General features: G+C 47.2%; 3 protein-coding genes across 5 annotated transcripts; 2 read left to right on the top strand and 1 right to left on the bottom strand.

Annotated features, from left to right (window-relative positions):
• The first annotated feature begins 793 nt into the window (after positions 1 to 793).
• Positions 794 to 5829, top strand: LOC147972981 (Protein kinase superfamily protein). Its single transcript, XM_087521793.1, has one exon. It carries the CDS (start codon positions 1471 to 1473, stop codon positions 4009 to 4011), a length of 2541 nt encoding a protein of 846 aa, XP_087377919.1. The 5' UTR covers positions 794 to 1470; the 3' UTR covers positions 4012 to 5829.
• A 90-nt stretch (positions 5830 to 5919) lies between these two features.
• ORC5 (origin recognition complex protein 5) lies at positions 5920 to 8190 on the bottom strand. The gene is made up of 4 exons (XM_087521794.1): positions 7336 to 8190; positions 6785 to 7210; positions 6391 to 6703; positions 5920 to 6277 (listed from the first exon to the last, which is right to left on the bottom strand). Exons 1-4 carry the CDS (start codon positions 8097 to 8099, stop codon positions 6227 to 6229), a joined length of 1554 nt encoding a protein of 517 aa, XP_087377920.1. The 5' UTR covers positions 8100 to 8190; the 3' UTR covers positions 5920 to 6226.
• Positions 8191 to 15998: 7808 nt separating this feature from the next.
• Positions 15999 to 19064, top strand: LOC147972979 (uncharacterized). Of its 3 annotated transcripts, none has more exons than XM_087521792.1 (10): positions 15999 to 16445; positions 16527 to 16785; positions 16863 to 16958; positions 17051 to 17419; positions 17524 to 17659; positions 17756 to 17918; positions 18028 to 18153; positions 18235 to 18429; positions 18545 to 18667; positions 18759 to 19064. In XM_087521792.1, exons 2-10 carry the CDS (start codon positions 16554 to 16556, stop codon positions 18870 to 18872), a joined length of 1554 nt encoding a protein of 517 aa, XP_087377918.1. In that variant the 5' UTR covers positions 15999 to 16445; positions 16527 to 16553; the 3' UTR covers positions 18873 to 19064. The 3 variants fall into 3 exon arrangements, with proteins under 3 accessions (XP_087377918.1, XP_087377917.1, XP_087377916.1); XM_087521791.1 differs by having other exon boundaries at positions 16000 to 16399; XM_087521790.1 differs by having other exon boundaries at positions 16000 to 16403.
• Positions 19065 to 19272: the final 208 nt, after the last annotated feature.

The following is a 19272-nucleotide window of genomic DNA, read 5'->3' as shown; positions in this document are numbered from 1 at the left end:
ATGCCTCAGCTAAAAATTCTGCAACACTTCGAGAGTTCTAGGTCTACTCTTTTTTCAGCTTTTTTTAGGGGCACTTTTTTTTGAGCGACGGGGCACTTTTTTAAGTCGAAGTTCCAGGTCTACTTAAGATAGGCCCAATACAATGGGCTTAGAATGAGGCCGCAGAACATCAAGCCACGTCCAGCCCAGCTGCAACCAAACCGTGCAAGAAATTGATACCGTTTGCTAAAAAAAATCTATACCGTGGGAAGAAATTATAGACGTGCAGAAACAATTTTTCTTTTCTTTTTGCGGGGAGTGCAGACACAATCTTTATTCCATTTCATTGATGATGATCGCAGGTTCTGACAGCACAAAAGTACTGTAGATAAACAATGCAATGATTGGGTTGCATTTCTATATAAGCAAGAAGTATGATAAGCACCACCGAAGTGATTGGAATCCCACTATTTCGCTGGTCAAACAAAGAGAATGGGCTGCCACTTACGTGATGCACCGATGCAGCTGTCTCAGGGTATTCGACATCTGCGAGGCTCCCACGTCTACAGTTCAGCGCCCATCGATACAAGAACGAATCGTGTTTAGTCTTTCTTCTTAGACTAATAATAACATATGGCCTATTATACTCGTCTTGGAGACATGGCCTAGAACTTGGGCAGCACAATTTGCTGGAACAATACTGATGCTCATGCCAAATTGACAAGGAACAAGATCAGTGAAAATGTTCTTCTGGGAAAGGTTAATTTGTTTGATGCCAGGACTGACAGGCCAGAATATTCTCAAATAGCCCCGCATGATTTCTGGAACCAAACCATATCCAAGGAAGGCAAAAATAGTAAAAGATAAAACATACTACACCATATGGCACAGCCATGGCGTTTAGAGCAATGGTGGGACAATTAAAATTCCGTTAGGAACAGCTGTGCTGAGTGCTGACAACCTAGCCTCGTTGTTAAAAGTGTTTATTTCAGCTGTAAATATACTGTTAGTCTGCCCACTAATTTAATATCCTACATCAAGCCCACCAGCGAAAGATATCGTCAGATAAAGATGTAAGACCTCGGAGATCGAATTGAATAACCACTGAGATTCAGCGATCTCAATATATAGATATGATATCTGCACAGTTCTGCTTGACTGATTCTTGTCTAGCTGCGGTGCTTTGCAGCGATTGTGTTGGTCGGCCTGCTTCCTGTCAAAGCACAGTAAGGCATCCACCTGTCATTTCTGTGGAGGAGCTCCACAAAGAAATGCAGATATACTAATAAGTTGCTCATTCGGCATGATATTTAAAAACGCGGACTGATTCTCAGCTGGACGTGCATCCAACCAACATCTCCTCTATTACGAAAATCAATAAAAGACTGCTTCATCCATCCCTGCGTCCTTTCCCTCCCTCCAATCCAAAAGAGCACTTCCCTCCTCCCATGAGAGGCCACCAATAGCTCTTGCTGCAAGCCGGTGCTTTTGATGCCAGCATTGGCAATTTTGGCCAGAAGCATGGCTCCGTGCAAGAGAGTGCCGATGTTCTTGATCCTCTTCATCCTTTCCATTACTCGTGTAGCCACCACCAATGCAATTGCATCAAAAGTAGATCGGTTCGTGCCTCAAGACAACTACCTCCTCAGCTGCGGGGCATCCGCTGCTGTGCAGGTTGACGATGGCAGGACATTCCGCTCTGATCCTGAGTCGGTGTCATTTCTGTCAACCCCGACGGACATCAAGATCGCCGCTAAAGCATCCCTGGCTTCTGCTTCACCATTATCCCCACTTTACCTTGATGCAAGAGTATTCTCTGATATCTCAACATATAGCTTCTTCATCTCCCAGCCTGGTCGCCATTGGATCCGGCTCTACTTCTTACCTATCACCGATAGCCAATACAACCTCACCACTGCAACATTTTCCGTGTCCACTGATAGCATGGTCCTTCTCCATGATTTCTCCTTCATAGCCAGTCCTCCAAACCCTGTGTTTCGGGAGTATCTTGTGTCAGCACAGGGAGACAACTTAAAGATCATCTTTACCCCAAAGAAAAACTCGATAGCATTCATCAATGCTATCGAGGTTGTCTCAGTCCCACCAAGCCTTATTCCAAATACCACCACCAGAATGGGTCCTCAGGACCAGTTTGACATATCCAACAATGCATTGCAGGTTGTCTACCGGCTGAACATGGGCGGTGCACTGGTTACATCATTTAATGACACACTAGGCAGAACCTGGCAGCCAGATGCACCCTTTCTGAAGCTTGAGGCAGCAGCAGAGGCAGCTTGGGTTCCTCCTAGAACCATCAAGTACCCTGATGACAAGACTCTCACACCCCTCATCGCTCCAGCAAGCATCTACTCAACAGCACAGCAGATGGCATCAACAAATATCACAAATGCAAGATTCAACATAACATGGCAAATGGTTGCAGAGCCAGGATTCAGGTACCTTATCCGCCTACATTTCAGCGACATTGTCAGCAAGACACTCAATAGCCTCTACTTCAATGTCTATATTAATGGCATGATGGCTGTTGCCAACCTTGATCTATCGAGCCTGACGATGGGGCTTGCAGTAGCCTACTACAAGGACTTGATTGCTGAGTCTTCCAGCATCATCAATTCCACCCTTCTAGTCCAGGTTGGCCCAAACACAATCGACTCCGGCGACCCCAATGCCATCCTTAATGGCCTTGAGATCATGAAGATAAGCAATGAAGCAAGCAGCTTAGATGGCCTTTTTTCACCAAAAACAAGCTCAGAAGTTAGTAAGACAACACTGACTGGCATAGCATTTGCTTTGGCAGCAACAGCTGCATTGGCTGTAGTTATATGCTACAGGCGAAACCGTAAACCGGAATGGCAGAGGACAAACAGCTTCCATTCTTGGTTTCTTCCACTGAACTCGTCCTCGAGCTTCATGAGCAGTTGCAGCAGGCTCTCCAGAAATCGCTTTGGCTCCACAAGGACCAAGAGTGGATTTTCGAGCGTGTTTGCATCCAGTGCTTATGGATTGGGACGCTATTTCACCTTCGTCGAAATTCAGAAAGCCACGAAAAACTTTGAAGAAAAGGGTGTTATTGGTGTTGGTGGCTTCGGAAAAGTTTATCTTGGTGCTACTGAAGATGGCACACAGCTGGCTATCAAGCGAGGCAATCCATCATCTGATCAAGGTATGAATGAGTTTCTGACTGAAATTCAAATGTTATCTAAACTTCGCCACCGCCACCTGGTTTCACTCATTGGCTGTTGTGATGAGAACAACGAGATGATATTAGTTTATGAGTTCATGTCAAATGGTCCACTAAGGGATCATCTGTATGGTGACACAAACATCAAGCCTATCTCTTGGAAGCAGCGCCTTGAAGTTTGCATTGGGGCAGCAAAGGGTCTGCATTATCTTCATACAGGTTCAGCTCAGGGCATAATTCACCGTGATGTCAAGACTACCAACATCCTACTTGATGAAAATTTTGTCGCCAAGGTTGCTGATTTTGGCCTATCAAAAGATGCTCCATCCCTCGAACAAACTCATGTGAGCACTGCTGTCAAAGGAAGCTTTGGGTATCTTGATCCAGAGTACTTCAGACGTCAACAGCTGACAGATAAGTCTGATGTATACTCTTTTGGTGTGGTACTTTTTGAAGTGCTGTGTGCAAGGCCAGCCATCAATCCAGCCCTTCCAAGAGACCAAGTGAATCTGGCAGAGTGGGCCCGTACATGGCACCGCAAGGGGGAGCTTGGCAAAATAATTGATCCCAATATTGCAGGACAAATCAGGTCTGATTCACTTGAGATGTTTGCTGAGGCTGCAGAGAAATGCCTTGCTGACTATGGAGTCAACCGGCCAACAATGGGAGACGTGCTATGGAAACTTGAATTTGCCTTGCAACTTCAAGAGAAGGGTGATGTCGTTGACGGCACCAGTGATGGGATCGCAATGAAGAGCTTGGAGGTGACCAATGTGGATAGCATGGAGAAATCTGGTAATGCTATCCCATCTTATGTCCAAGGAAGATGAAGATACCATGGTGACATCACAGTATGTAAGGGTATTAAGGAGGTACTGTAATATCTTGTCTGATCCCATGCAGAAATCTCTAGTACACTTTAGTAGAAGGGATTTTGCCTTGATATATATGGTACAGGAAGAATTTGTGATAGGCTCCTAACAGCAGAAAATGCATTTTATGTATTTTTTTTACTTGAGCATCCAGCCATTGTGTGTTATGATAAAGGATGTATGTTTTATGCAATTAGGGGACATTGTAAGACAGTTTGTAAACTAAACCATGCCATCAGGTTCTGCTAATCCTGATTATTATTTGATGCTTGGAGGTAAGGTAATTCCATCATCAGCTGAATGTAAGTAATACTGTCAGATCATTCCAACGTAGAAAATGTTACCGAGTAGAATGGCTAGGTGAAAAGAGTAGAAATTGTACCACACAGCTACCTATATCAGCATAGAAGCATCTTAAGATGTCCCCTTGTACCACCCAAATGCAAACAACTATGGCATCATACTCTTTTCAGGTTCATTTTGGAACCATGGTGACATGGCGTTATGCTTTGCAGGAAGCTAGGTAGTTGTAACTTGTAAAGCCAGTTATGAACAGTCAACGATGGCCACATCCAAGAACGATATTGCAACATAAATTTTCTGAGTGCACAATAGTGCCAAACAGCCCTTACTTCCACATTCATGTAATAGTTAGTTAGTACTACCATATAACTGCAATTGAACACTACCAGACAGCTAGGGAATACCATTAATTTAAATACCTCGAGAAAAATAAGAACAGCACCTACATTCAGTGCTCTGCTTTAACCATTAGCATAAATTGTTTCTGTTCAGTATCATAAGCCCTCAATAACTGCTTCAATGCAGCTTGGGGAAGTTCAACACCCACAAGCTTATAAGCGAGTATATGGCATGGTAATTGGAGCATACAATTCTTGCAGGTAGTTCTCAATACTAAATTTATCATGAGAGTTCAACATCCTGCTTTGCAACGAAATTGAAAAATATGCCACTGAAATGATGGTACAATACCATCTTGTTAGAGAGAAGTATTTGGAGGGCAAAGATCATACCTTGTATTTATCTTGACTGGTCTACTTGATCAGAGAGGTTGTGCTTTTAAAGGAAAGATTAATTAGCCGTCACATCAAAGCACTGTCAATCGATCAATCATGAAGGGCCCCGTTATGTGTCACTGGTAAACCTCAAACCAGCCAGTCAGAATGCATTAGTAAAACAAAGAATTCGCCATATGCAGATAAATGTGGATGGGAGATGCTCCATAGCTTGTGTTAACTATGCAGGATGAAGCATGTGCCAAAAATGTAGACCATCAGTCTGTACAGAAGTACGATGGTTGGTAAAATAAAGGTAGTTTGGCTTCATCATTGTATACATGAAATCAAGAATTTTAGTGATTTTACTTTATATTTTTCACAGAAGAAATCACCAAAGTTAGAGATGTCGGCATGCAGCTCAATTGACTAATGGAGGACTGGGTCAGTGGTTGTATATTGCATGTGTTTCTTCAACAAAATGGGATAATTTAGTGAAACTTTAAACGCACAAACTTTTTAAACTGTCCACGCATCTAGAGACGGTATATGAATCAAATTTTCAGATAAAGGTGTAGAGTGAAATACATAATAGCCCCTTGAAACTAAAAAGAATGTGCAATGTTTAATCGGCTGACAGGGGCGATACACATACACCTCAAGAGCTAAATGTGAAATTTTAAATATGCAGCATTTGACATGAAAAGAAGCAGTGGTGGTTCAAATGGTTCCACTGGAACAGGGATTGGTTGTACAAAAATTTGGTAATGAACGAGATACAGATAAAAGTAACTCATTAAAAAAAGTTAATACAAGTCATGGTCTTTACATGGAGATTTTGAAGAAATAATTTTTGGCAATTTAGACAAAAAAATCCTGTTACAACCGCATATTGATAATCAAATCAAATAGCCGAGATAATACAAGTCATGGGACATTGGAAGCTCACAGACAAACAGGTACATAAAATTTAGGGCTGAGTACCATACTCAATCTTTCAAGGGAAAGAATAAGCTAAGAAATTTAAAGCAACAAGGGGCATCCAACACTTGCCTCAACACTCTACAATCAAGGCAACTGAACAGATCTCAGCAGATCATATTAGCATCTAGAGCAATCAAAAGTAGTTTCTGTTGCCTAGACTACAGATCAAAAGGCTATCTTCTGTACATGTACTTTGAGAGAGGGAAACCGACACTCCTGGCAACCTGTGAAATAATAAAGTAAGCATTCACAAAACTGAGAGCACAATATAAGAGTATTTAAACACACAGTGGTACTATACGGTAGATGTTACAAATGAATGTTATGAGATATTCACCTTGAGAGCTAAATCTTCATCGATGTTGGATCGATATCTAGCTGAGCCTTCTAATGGGCAGCTCCGACTTTTAGAGAGGAAATTAGAATTGCACAGCGTTGACAACTGTAGCAGAACATCTGACATCAAAGCATTCGTTCCACTTCCGGCCATCATACTGTCTGGGCATTCAACTTCATCAAGCACATCTTCTGATACTGATGTGATGCACTGAAATATGGCCAAGAGCCTCTCAAGAGGAAATGTGCCAGGACCTTTCATAAGTATCTCTTCAGCCATGGTATCCTTTCTGTCTATTGAGGCCTGGGAGCTCCTGCATTAAAAAACAGCAATGTTAACATCTAAAATGTCTCCAAAGTTTGGGCGAGCCTAGAAATGATATCATGTGGCATACTTTCTCTTGCGGTTACGGGTATCGGATCCTCCAGTGGAATCGAACAAAGCCGCATCTAGAGTAGCAGGGTTCCTTGAAGCCAAGAAAGCAGATAACAGTAGGTATTTCGCTGATATGGACATGTGGAACTCCAATTCACTCGAGAGACCATCTCTACCACCAAACTGCCTTTTAACACTAGCCTTTCCACCAGAACTGTCATCTTTGCACTTCTCCACTGAAGCTCTCATGGGGACACTGAATGTCTCATTCAACGCCACAGCCAAATGTGGTTGCAACTGCTCAAACAATCGCCTCCTCATAGCCTCATCAGGAACCGCCTGCAAGTCCCCCAATGGCTCACAGTACCTCCTGAAAAGCGGCTCCAGCAGTGCTGCCAGCTCATCAAGCCTCCTTGTCACCCGGAATAATGGCTTCAGCACCACACTGCCCAAAGCATCCAAAGAACAAAAGAAAAAACTTCATTAAGTATGCTGCTCATGATGCGAAATACGCCACAATCCATCCGAAGCAGAATTAAGCCGACACAGAGGAAGGAAGAAGTGCATTACCCCAGGAACGATGAGTACAGCTTCGGATTGGATTGGCCCCGCATCAGGATGTCGCGGGCCTCATCCACCGTGTAATCCGGGAAGTAAACATGATTCGGCTCAACAGAGCCAGTCATGGTGTAGTAGGCGTCAGGCGTTGCGCTGCTCACGTACACGAGCACGACCTGCGGTAACCGGAGGAGATCGTGCAGGCGGAGGAGAAGGGAAAGGAGCTGGCCGCCCTTGTCCCAGCCCCTGGCAACCTCCAGGTTGTCGAAGACCAGATAAACAAGCTCGCCCTGCGCAACAGCGCCAGCGAGGGCGTCGCGGAGCGCAGCGATGAAGTCGGATGGCTTGTCAGGGACGCGCTGCCGCGACGAGCTCGAGGATGAGAGCGCGTTGAGCTGGGAGAGGATGGAGGCGAAGAGCGCGCGAGGGGAGGGGAGGGAGCGGAGCGCGGCGTAGACGAGGCGCGGGCTGGAGCGGAGGTGGCGCAGCGCGAGGAGGAGCGCGCGCGTCTTGCCGGTGGCGGCGCCGCCGTGGAGCAGGATGGGGAGCGCGGGGGCGGGCGCGAGGAGCCGGAGGAGGTCCGTCGCCTGCGCGCGGCGGCCTGGCAGCGCGTCGAGGAGCGCGTCGAGGGATTTGCTCTCGTTTGGCTCGGCGGCGGCTGCGAGGAGTTGGCGTCGGTGGGAGGATTTGGGCCTGGATTTGGGAGGGGAGGCCGGCGAATCGGGAGCGGAGGCGGCGCCGCGGGTGGTGCGGCGAGGGGTGATTGGCTGGGACATGGCGGCGGGTGCGGACGCGGGCCGGCGGCGCGGGGGGGTCGTCGGAACCCTAGGATCCACGGGACGGGGTAGTAGAAGGGGAATGGCGACGCGGAGCGGGAATTGGGAAGCTTTTGGGCGCGCCCCGCGGGCGGGAGAAAAGGCCTGCGGGATGCGGCTCCGATTGGGCCGTCTTGATCGTAATATAGGCATGCAAGGCCCAGATAAAATTGATTGGGCAAGCCCAGTTTTTTTTCCGGGGTGGGCAAGGTCCACTTACAGCGGGGAGCTCCTAACCGGCGCCTTCTGCGCCGGTAAGGAGAATGAGCGCTCACGTACATCCAGTCATGGGCCGGCCCAAGATAAAAGAGTGCGAGCGCTTGTTCGTTCCCTTGATCGCTCGTTCAAAAAACAAAAGGTGTTGCTTCGCTTCGTTTTTTTCTGGTTCGATCGTTTTACTCAGTTTCGAATTAACCGGTCGTTGTTGACCGCTGATCAGTTCAACATTGACCGTTGACTTTTCAGAAAAGGTTCACAAAAAACGTGAATTTTTTTCAAAAACCATGAACTAAAAAAAGGTTCTTGGAATCCAAAAAAAGGTCAAATATTTTTGCAAAAAAAATCGCAAATTTTAAAAATTTCATGAATTTCAAAAAAAGTTCATCTAAATTGAAAGAGCTCACCAATTTTTAATAAAAAAATTCATCTAATTTGGACAAAAAGTTCACCGACTTTCAAAAAAAGTTCATTGGTTTTGAAAAAAGGTTCACAAACCTGAGAAAAAGTTTATCGAACTTGAAAAAAAGTTCATCGACTTCAAAAAAGAGTTCACCCAAAATTGAAAAAAAGTTCATCGAATTTGAAAATAGTTCACCGGTTTTGATAAAATGTCATCGAATTAGAAAAAAGTTCACCAATTTTGAAAAAAGTTCATCGAATTTGAAAAAACATTCATAAATCCGGTGAACTTTTTATATTGAATTAGAAAAAGAAAAGGAAGAAAGAAGACTAAAAAAGAAAAAGAATGAATAAAAAGAAAAAGGAAGAAATGAAAAGAAAAACGAAAAAAAAGAAAAGGAAAAGAAAGAAAGAAAGACTAAAAGAGATAAGAAGCTCAAAGTTATCACATAACTCAACTAGCGCGGGTGGCTAGCGAGTCCTGCGCTGTAAGCCCGTGTCGCAAGATCGAATCCTTCTTAGCACGTCGATTTAGAAAAAAATGAAACATGGGCTGGCCCATCGCGGAGGAGGGGTGTGCGCCCTGTACCATTAACGCTATAACAGGCGCTACGGGCGCCGTTTAGGGTTTGCCCTTACAGCGATAGGACAAAATTAATCATTTTCAGTATACAATTTATTGCACGTTTCTTGGCTGATCTGGAACTATTGTACAACAGCGAGGTAAATCATCGACCGTACCTACAAAACCTAAGGCGCCTCCACAGGGCTTCACCAAGATTCACGTGGACGATGCGATATCTAGAAGCCATGTCCGGGGAGTAGCGACTGATGTGTGTCGTGATGAGACTGGCAACTTCATTGGAAGCTCGGTCTTGGTGATTGCAGGAATAGCGGATGTCACGACACTTGAGGTCAAAGTGTGTCGGGAAGGTTTAGCGCTCGTCAAGGACTTGCTACTGAACAACTTCATCATAGCCTCTGACTCAGAGCAAATGATCAATGACATTGCCAAGCAGTCCAGTGGAGAGTATGGATCAATCATCTTAGAGATCAACCAACGAGCTATATTTTTTTAGTTGTAAATTTTCTCTTTTGAAGGCAGAGTATTTAATATGGATATGGATAGGTTAGTCAAGTTTGCACATTCTCTTGATGAGGGGCGACATGTCTAGCTAGGGCAACCCCATGTTCCGATTTGTGTTCCACACCATCTGGACTTTGAGTAATAAAGCTTGGTTTAACCGCTCAAAAAATCATTTTTAGTATACCCAAAAACATAGTCATTTTCACTAGGAGAAGTTTAGCTTTTGGGCGTGCGCCGCGGGCGAGAGAAAAGCGAAATCGCTAATGGAGAAGTACTTTTTTCAAAGATTACTCTCATCTCTCCAGGTTGTGACCTGAGAGTTTTTTCTTTTTTTTTCATAGATTCGTTTATTCAAAAAAAATCTCTTAAACCGTGCGTCCAAATCTCGAACCGCTTTCTCCGTTGGATTCATCGTGTCGAGATCTTCAAAACTAAATCCCATGTTGATATGTATTGACGACCTTTTTTCACGAAAAACCTGAACCGTGAGCACCTTTTTTTCTTCCGAAAACCATTTCAGAGAGGCATGGCCGTGCCTCTCGCGGAAGCAAATTCGCGTCTCTCGCGAAAGCAAAACCATACTTCTCGCGGAAGAAAAAAAAATGTGTTTTTCCGTTTCCGAGAGACACGGTTGTGCCTCTCACGGAAGCAAGACCGTACTTCTTGTAGAAGTAAAACCGTGTCTCTCATGAAAGGAAAAAAGAAAGAAAAAAACTTTTTTTTCATTTTTTAGAGGCACAGACGTGCCTCTCAAGCAAAATCGTGCATATCATGAAATAAAAAAAAGAGAAAAAAATATGTTTTTTTCGTTTCCGAGAGGCACAGTTGCGCCTCTCGTAGAAGCAAAACCATGCCTCTCGCGATTTTTTCATGTTTTGCACACAAAAAAACATGTGGTTTTTTTGTCGAAAAGCTAAAAAGACGGGTGGAAAACAGAAAAGCCAAAAAAGGAGGGAAACGATTTAAAAGGCAGAAAACGCATGTGAAAAAATATTAAAAAATCTAGCTTAAAGACTTGGCGCGCTCAGCCCCCGCCACGTGTCGCACTCTGGGCGCCCCCTCCGATTTTTTTTTATTTTTTTGCACGCGTTTTCGGCTTTTAAAATGGTTTTTCATGGCGTGCACTCAGCCCACACCAGGTGATCGTTGGGAGGCTCCGGAAGGAGCGCTCCTCAATAAGTTTTTTTGTTAGGTGATCCTCAATTAGGTGCTCTCAGAGAGAAGGGCTGCGGAATGTGCCTCTGATTGGGGCGTCTTGAGGAATTTAAGATTGTTACTGGAGTGTGGGCTTTTTCTTTTGAGGGGTTACTGGAATGTGGGCTGTGAGGCTTACAAGCCCCAGGTAAAAGCCCAGTTGTTTTTCGGGTGTGGGCAGGCCCGGTAACAGCGATAGGACAAAATTAATCATTTTCAGTACCTTCGTTTCAAAAATATATATTCATTTTCAGTAGGAGAAGAAGCTTTTCTTTTTTGAGGGACAGTAGGAGAAGAAGTTAGTGACACCTGTGACGACTCTGAACTTTATTTATGTGTATGGTAGTGTTGTGCATGCATGTATACGTTTATGTTCAACTAGGTGATTAAAGAAAAACACTAGTACTACTATGTAACCATGGTTATGAAACAACTCCTCCTTCAGATTTTACCTGCTGCGTCTCGATGTTCATCTTTTATCATTCGTATAGCCCAAAACTCAGCCTGAGATCCGATAAAATCCCACCATGACATTAAGCTCAATCCTTCGAACTCCAAACCATACGATACGGATTAATACTCGACAGAGTATCATCTCTCCATGTTTTTCTTCCATGAGATTCTTTTCTTGCTACCCTATCTTGTGTGATGTACTGAGGTTGCCTCTGCGTGGCACCGTTTCTACTTTCAGAGTTCAGATCAATGCAGGGGAATAGTCTGCCAAACAAGCAAAAAAAATTAGACATCTCTATCGTCTCTCACCGTCGTCCTGCGTGTGGCAATTCAATTCAATCCATGACCTGAATTGGCCAAACCTCGTCATGCGTAAGCTGCACACAACGTTACTACGTCAAAAAATTAAAGTCGCCGAGGCACTGCAGAATGCTGTGCCGAACAACAAGCGCGGCTGGCGTTGGTGCCTCATGTAGTCATGTCATGTGTCTGCTTGCCTTTCCAGCCAAATGGCCAACACGGTTAAGTTACTCTCGCCTAGTGCTTACTAATTAAGTACCCCCTCCGTCCCAAAATTCTTGTCTTAGATTGATCTAGATACGGATGTAGTATAATCGACGGAACATGCCAAGGATTCTTCTTGCTATTTAGAGAGACCTCGACGAGGCCATATATAGGTAGAAGCCTCGGTCGCAGCTTAGCACCCAAGCAAGCTTAGATTAATTATCTTGTACTAAGTGGACAAATGGCGGCCAGTCACTCACGGCATATGCTGATGGGGACTGCTGGCTAGCTTAGCTGGTATATATCTCAGCCTATCATATCGCGTGGCCTGGCCTTTCCACATCACCATGATTACAAGGCGACAGAGGCGACAAAGTGTCAAGCGGAGCGGCGACAAAAGAAGCAACTTCCATTCCCTGCTTGATGCTGTCCATCGAGAAGTGTCGTTCCAGAACTTGATTTCAGATCGGGTGGGAGGTCTAAGCGTTCATTTCACTGCGATGATCTGCGGGGCGAGCGGAAGGAGTTGCATGGATTTCTTTTCTTTTTTTCTAAAGATGCAAGCGTGAAACTCAAACGGGAACAAACTCTGAGTCGAGCTTCGAAATTCCGAAGCTTCTTGCATCATTACCTCCGCTCCGAAGCTAGATGGTGATTAGGGCACGCTCTTCTGGTGCCGTATTGACTTTGTATGCACCAAACAATTCGCGCGCATAAATAAATCAGAATCGATGTAGAAATACGTGGAGTGGAGTAGAGTACATTTGGACACCCGCGGTCACCGCAGCTACTGCGCAACGCTCATGCTTTTCGTCGGGATGATTGTAGTGCGCATTTTCTCTCTCGAACAAGGCGATGTCTCGATACAAAGCGGCTCCGGCCCTTTCCGGTCACAGTGGCGCGCGTTCCGGCCAACAGTGTGGGAACGTACACGGCCATCGCTCGGCCTTCCTTCAGGTAAGTAGCAACGTGGGTGATGATCAACCGCTCCTGCACTGCACTGCGTGCATCCGTTCCTCGCCCGGTGCCCTTCACTTTCCAACAGGAGAAGAATAGAAACCAGCACTCCAGTCCGTGGAGAACAATAATTATAAGAGGGAAAGAAAAGGAGCCACTGACCACGGGCCAACCAACGCCGAACTCGTCGCTCTTCTCGTGCGGGAAGTAGCTTTCAATTAGCATGTGTTCATCGGGGCTTCTATACTTTCTAATGCTACTCATCCTACCAATGATGGCCGCCGTTTGAAAGATGTACTCCACCATGCACTAAATTATTGGTTAATATGATCTGCGGACAGAAGCGACTCCACCATGCACGCTAGGGCACAGCCGTTCTTTTTCTCATGAACTCACACACGGCACACGTCCAAGATACACCCATCCGCACCGCTCGCTCCCTCGCCGGGAATATAACCGAACCGTGTCCGGAAAATCACGCAGCTGGAGCCAACCCGGGAGAAAACGACGGGTCTAAGTAGAGTCGCCGTTCATCTATATCTAAACGGAAGGATTTATTCCAAAAAAGAAGAAGAAAATAAAATCTAAAGGGAGGTGTTGGATTCAGACTCGTCGAGTGGAGACGTAATTCGCGACAGCGAAAACGGGCCGGAAATTCTCGGGACCGCGTGCTGCGCCGGCACGCGGTCAGGTCTCCCCGTCGACGCCGGAGCCCGCGCCCGGCCCACCACGGCGTTCCGCGGTTGCACGCACGCGTCCCCGTCGCCGGTCCTCTTTCGTGCTCGCTCGCTCCTGCGGTCAGTCAGTCAGTCAGTCAGTGCGGTGTGGGCATCACAAAGCAGAATCTGCACCGACGCACACTACCGCCGATAGCATTATGCTACTCGCCTACAGTCCTACTCCTGCTTCTTCAGGTTTTCGTTTTTCCTCCCAACAAAGTCTATATATAAACATAAACATCCCCGCCCGCCGCCTAACAATTATTCTCGTTCAGGTTTTCATTTCTGCCTGTGCATACATTAGCATCGTCACCAACGGCTCCTCCTGTTCATCAACAAAGCCATTGCCATTATAAACTGCTCGGTAGGATCTGGTGCGTACGCCAAAACGAGGTGATCCATCGCTTCCTCTACCTTATAAATCACACTAGTGGTCTCCATTGTTGTTTCCGGACATGCATTATATGCAATGTACGTCGCGTCGGTGTGTATTTTTCTTTTCTTGATTGAAACCCGCTAGCTACAGAAAAATGCACGCACAAAAAAGACCTGCTGGCTACAGAGAACGACACGCCGCAGGGCCATTCGCTGCCTAACAGGTTGCTCGTATACATCACTCACATCCATCCATCCATCCATCCATCCATCCACACAGTTGTTTTTCTCCCTCTCTTTTTCATTTCTTTTTCCGGGAGCGTGATTTGACGGTACATGGGTCTTGTTTATGGGCCGTGGTCCAACATGGGGAGCACACCAGCAGACAGCAGCAAAAGAAAGCATGGATGTACTAGTACTGTATGCATTATGCATTATGATGATGTGGTGTGTGCTCCTCCTCTGATATGAAAAGGTCACGGCTTGGACTGCCTGGTTGCATCATCATTGTTTACTGCTCCTCCGTTGCATACATAAATAAAATAAAATAAAACTGGCATGTTAGTTTGATGTTGTAGTTGATCAGGTTGGAGGGCGGCCTTTTTCAAGTGCTACTAGCTGTTTGCAGTGCCATTTGTTTGTTTGGCACTTGCTGATTATTCCATCCTTTTTGCGTTGTTGCATACATTGGCGTGCAAGCTATGCCTAAGAAAAGCAAACCATTTTAGTACTTTATTACATCAATAGTTTGTTTAAAGTGGTATGGACATAGGATCTCTGCATAGTATCATATAGTGCTATTCAAGGGGATTTTGTGTCTACGCAAATCATGTAAAAGTGTCCCCCCTTGTCTATAAATGTAATCCGCTTCGAAATCTGGCATACTCTTTCAAGGTGAAACTTTGACCATCGATTTATATGTATGTATACAAAAGTATGCCAGTTCAAATAAAAGCAGATATACATACATTAGAAAGGCATGTTTTATAGGGATGGATGTAGTATTTGCAATTTCATACTAGGAAATGGTTGGGTAATATTTGTTGTGGTGACCCAGATCGTAAAAATGACCTACATTTTCTATTGGGGAGAAAAGAATACATGGCATATACTTTTTGGCAACCAATGCCGTCATCGAGTTTGCGCCCATCATTGTAAGAGGAAAAGGTTGTCCAGTCAATTCAAGAAAATCGGGAGAAGCAAGCTAGCCTCGAGCACCACCAGTCTACCGAGCAAAGGCAACAAGCACAACTCAAACCCAACGGAGGCCACACGACGTCGGCCACACCACCATCGTCGACACCGCCCATCGCGCCTGCAATCTATCGACCTCGACTTCACCTTAGCCCCCTGAACTGCAAAACGGTAACCTTACAACCTCGCTAGCGAGCCCGAGACCACCAATACAGTCGACCGCGGAGAAGATGATAAAGGCAACTCCGATTCTGGCGAGAAGCAAAGCTTAAAGCGCGCGCGCACGCACCACCCATCAAAACCGCTTGCTCAAACATGATTCTTTTTTCGAAAGGTCCAAACATGATATTTTCATTGCATGTCCGCATCAGTCGCGGTCCCTCGCTTTGCATATATGTCACACATCGAATCTGGGGATTTTGTTTTGCTTGGGGGGCATGTGTTTGCGGAGATTTGGAAGCAAGCCATGGCAAAACCATCAACAGGGACAGGATTATCCCCAGCATTAATTCCTTGCTCAGACAAGCCAGCCAGAGCAAAGAAAAAAAGAAAAACCAAGTCGACGCGCTCCCGCAGTTTGACCGTCCTAAAATAAGAAACCAAATCAAACTAATAAACCAAACAAACCTGGATCGACCGAGCTGAACCCAACCACCATTATTCCTTCCCTCCATAAAAAACAGGTGAACGGAAGCTCAGAAGCTTCATGGCCGGATTAATTAGTCCAGCCCAGTTAAGAAACCTACTCCTACTTGCACTGTTCCGACCCCGCTTAGGTTGGGTTGGGTTCCTGGAACACGCGTGACAGGGAATTCTTTACCCTTTCCCGGCGATTCATATGCCGCGCCTTTGCGGGGCAGGAAAGATCGGGGAGGGGATTGATGATCAACACGCTTTAGTCCGGGCACGGGTCAATTAACTAAGTGGCATGCGCGTCACGTTCTCGCCTCCCCCATGATTAGGACGATGCTTATAGCGAGGTGGTGGTACAAGTAGAGGCTCCCGGGGTCGCTTGGGGTGGTGGTAGGCCGTAGGCAGCTGGAGACTGCGGAATTGTTGGCGAGAGGAACCCCTTTTCTCCTGGCATTATCCGCTGAGGAGTCTGAGATAATTGGAGATTTGGAGGTCACTAGATTGATTGATTGGGTTGATCGATAAGGGTAGGTGAAGCTCGGTCCTTGATCCGGCCCTTGGGTCTCTCCCAAGGTGCGGTATATATCCGTCCGTCGAGCTTCGGGCCGGCCAAACCTGAGTTGCTAGCTAACTCTGTGAGGTTGGTTTCGTCAGGTGTGCGTGCGTGCGTGCTCGCCGGCCATGGGTTCTTGCGTGTCGACCCCGAGACGGCGCCGGAGGTCCTCCAGGAAGCTGTCGGCCACGGCGACCAGGTTCCGCCGGAAGGTGTCCGCCGCGATCGCCGGCGACGCGGCCGGCCGCTTCGCCGCGCGCCACGGGGTCGTCCACGTCGACGGCGCGCCGCCGGCCTCCGGCGTCACGCTCCACCTCACGCAGCTCCAGTGGCAGCACAGCCAGATGGACGCTGGGAATGGTGAGACGCCAAACCTCGTGTTCTCCGGCCGGCGCCGACCTGCTCGACCAGAGCGCTCAATTTTCTTGTTTTTGCAGTGATCTGCGACGAGGCGTGGTACGACTCCGTCAGCATGCTGGGAGACTCGGCCGGCTCCGACGACGACGACAACGATTACTCCAGCGTCAGTGGAGGTATGGCGCTCGCCCCCATCTTTCCGGCCCTGCACTGCAGTAAGTTCCAGGCTCGCGGTGCTCACATGCTCCATCCTCCTTGCAAAATCCAGATCCTCTCCCGGAAGACGTCGCCGGCGGCACGAGCGCGTCGCCGTGCAAGGACGCGGCGTGCCTGGCGGACGCCGTGCACCGGCTCCGGAGCATCGCGGACGCGGAGGCGTGCCAGGGCGACCCCCCGGAGAGAAGCGAGGACCCCGACGCTGCCCCTGCTCCTGGTCATGCCGCTGCTGGTGGCCTGAGAGAACCGCAGAGCGCGGCGTCCTGCTCGCCTCGGCCTCTCCCGGGCTCGGTCCCGAGCCACAAGGTGCAGCCGATGCCGGTCGCCGGGTTCAGCCCGCACCACCAGAGGAAGAAATCGGCCGTCGTCAGGCTTTCCTTCCGGAGGAGGTCGTACGAGGGCGATGAGATGACCGAAATGAGTGAGTCAACATCACCACTTTCGCCTACTGATCCAGCACCATCGTTCAAATTGTTCATCAGCATTTCGTTCCTGCTTCGCTGATGAAACTGACGATCAATTCAGCTGGCTCGGCCAAGTACCTGTACCGGCCGAGAGCGGGCCTGACGCTGCCGTGTGCGGCCGGCGAGAAGCCGTCGGAGGGCTGCTGGTCGGCCCTCGAGCCGTCGGCGTTCAGGGTCAGAGGGGAGGGCTTCTTCAGGTAAGTAGCAACGTTACTGAAACTCCTGATATGCGTTCACTCGCTGCGCATTTCGTCTGTCAGTATGCCTGACTGAAGCTTATGAACTGGTTGCAGAGACAAGAGGAAATCCCCAGCCCCAAACTGCTCCCCCTACACCCCGATCGGAGCAGACATGTTTGCCTGCCCAAGGAAGGTGCACCACATCGCGCAGCACATCGCGCTCCCGTCGCTCAAGCCCCACGACGCCTTCCCCTCGCTCCTCATTGTCAACATTCAGGTAATTCACTCGTGTTTCTTGACCTACCACTTAACAGGTAGTACTGATTTGTCACCTTTGGGTATTGATTGGTTAGGTCTGAACTTAACAAGTTAACTGATCTGTACAGTTGCCTACCTACCCTACTAGCATGTTCGGCGAGAACGACGGCGACGGCGTTAGCCTGGTCCTGTATTTCAAGATATCCGATAGCTTCGACAAGGAGATCTCGCCTCAGCTCCAGGACAGCATCAAGGTCAGCCAAATTGATTGCATTTCAAAATCTAACCGTTTTCAGTACCTTGGACAAGTTTCTGATGAGTAATTGGTTATGCAGAGTGTTATGAACGAGGAAATGGAGAAGGTCAAGGGGTTCCCGGTGGACAGCAACGTGCCCTATACAGAGAGGCTGAAAATCCTGGCCGGCATTGTAAACCCTGAAGACCTGCAGCTCAGCGCGGCCGAGAGGAGGCTTGTGCAGACCTACAACCAGAAGCCGGTGCTGTCTAGGCCCCAGCACAAATTCTACAAGGTATTAACTACTAACCAATTATGCTGTATCACATCCCCATGTGCTCAAATTCAGAGATTCTTCATGTCCTGGTCCTGACTGAAACGTGTGCGTCCGTTTGTTCATTGTGATGTAGGGCTCGAACTACTTCGAGATCGACATCGACGTGCACCGGTTCAGCTACATATCGCGAAAGGGCCTCGAGACCTTCCGGGAGCGGCTGAAACATGGCGTCATCGATCTTGGGCTGACCATTCAGGTATTGTTTTTTCTTTTCCTTTTGTTCTTGGCCTTAGGACCTGAGGAATATTTTGTTCACTGAAAGTCTGAACCTTGCCATCTGGGTGCAGGCGCAGAAGGCCGAGGAGCTACCTGAGCATGTGTTGTGCTGCATGAGGCTGAACAAGTTGGATTTTGCGGACAACGGGCAAATACCGACGCTCATAACGTCTAGCGATGAATGAAGCTGGGAAATGTACTGACTTTGAGAGTGTGAGAGAGACAAGTTGTATATATCGGGAGATAGATTAGGAACTAACACAAATTTGTTCGGTAACACTCTATTGATGGTGCAAATAATCGAAGTTTGCCCCCTTCCCCTCCCGAATGGCAACTGGAGCAATTATGCCGTTTAAAGTTGTTCAGATGTTCGAATAGCTTGCATGTCTTTTCAGCAGATCATTTTGTTCCGTTTATCATTTGATTAATGCCGCAAGCCTCGTTGTTCAGATTGAACGGCTATTCCGTGCTATAGATCCAACGACCGTGTGACGCCACGACGCCGGCGGCAAGAATTCGGCGCGGAACCAGCGAGCGGCACCTACGGCGAGCCCACGACTGGCCGGGCGGCGACACATCACTGTA

This window comes from Triticum urartu, chromosome 5A (assembly GCF_056163025.1).
Source record: "Triticum urartu cultivar PI428250 chromosome 5A, HENAU_Tu73, whole genome shotgun sequence".
In the NCBI taxonomy this organism is placed as follows: Eukaryota; Viridiplantae; Streptophyta; class Magnoliopsida; order Poales; family Poaceae; genus Triticum; species Triticum urartu.
Note: the sequence above shows the minus strand (reverse complement) of the source record. Positions and strands in the feature narration are given on the sequence as shown.

Bases quoted from the DNA above. Each gene is read 5' to 3' on its own strand.
- LOC147972981 (XM_087521793.1), top strand. From the start codon at position 1,471: ATGCCAGCATTGGCAATTTTGGCCAGAAGCATGGCTCCGTGCAAGAGA.
- ORC5 (XM_087521794.1), bottom strand. From the start codon at position 8,099: ATGTCCCAGCCAATCACCCCTCGCCGCACCACCCGCGGCGCCGCCTCC. The intron at 7,211-7,335 runs GTAATGCACTTC...TGCTTTGGGCAG, and splicing joins CTGTACTCATCGTTCCTGGG to TGTGGTGCTGAAGCCATTAT. The intron at 6,278-6,390 runs GTGAATATCTCA...ATTATTTCACAG, and splicing joins ATGAAGATTTAGCTCTCAAG to GTTGCCAGGAGTGTCGGTTT.
- LOC147972979 (XM_087521792.1), top strand. From the start codon at position 16,554: ATGGGTTCTTGCGTGTCGACCCCGAGACGGCGCCGGAGGTCCTCCAGG. The intron at 17,919-18,027 runs GTAATTCACTCG...TGATCTGTACAG, and splicing joins TCCTCATTGTCAACATTCAG to TTGCCTACCTACCCTACTAG. The intron at 18,430-18,544 runs GTATTAACTACT...ATTGTGATGTAG, and splicing joins CCCAGCACAAATTCTACAAG to GGCTCGAACTACTTCGAGAT.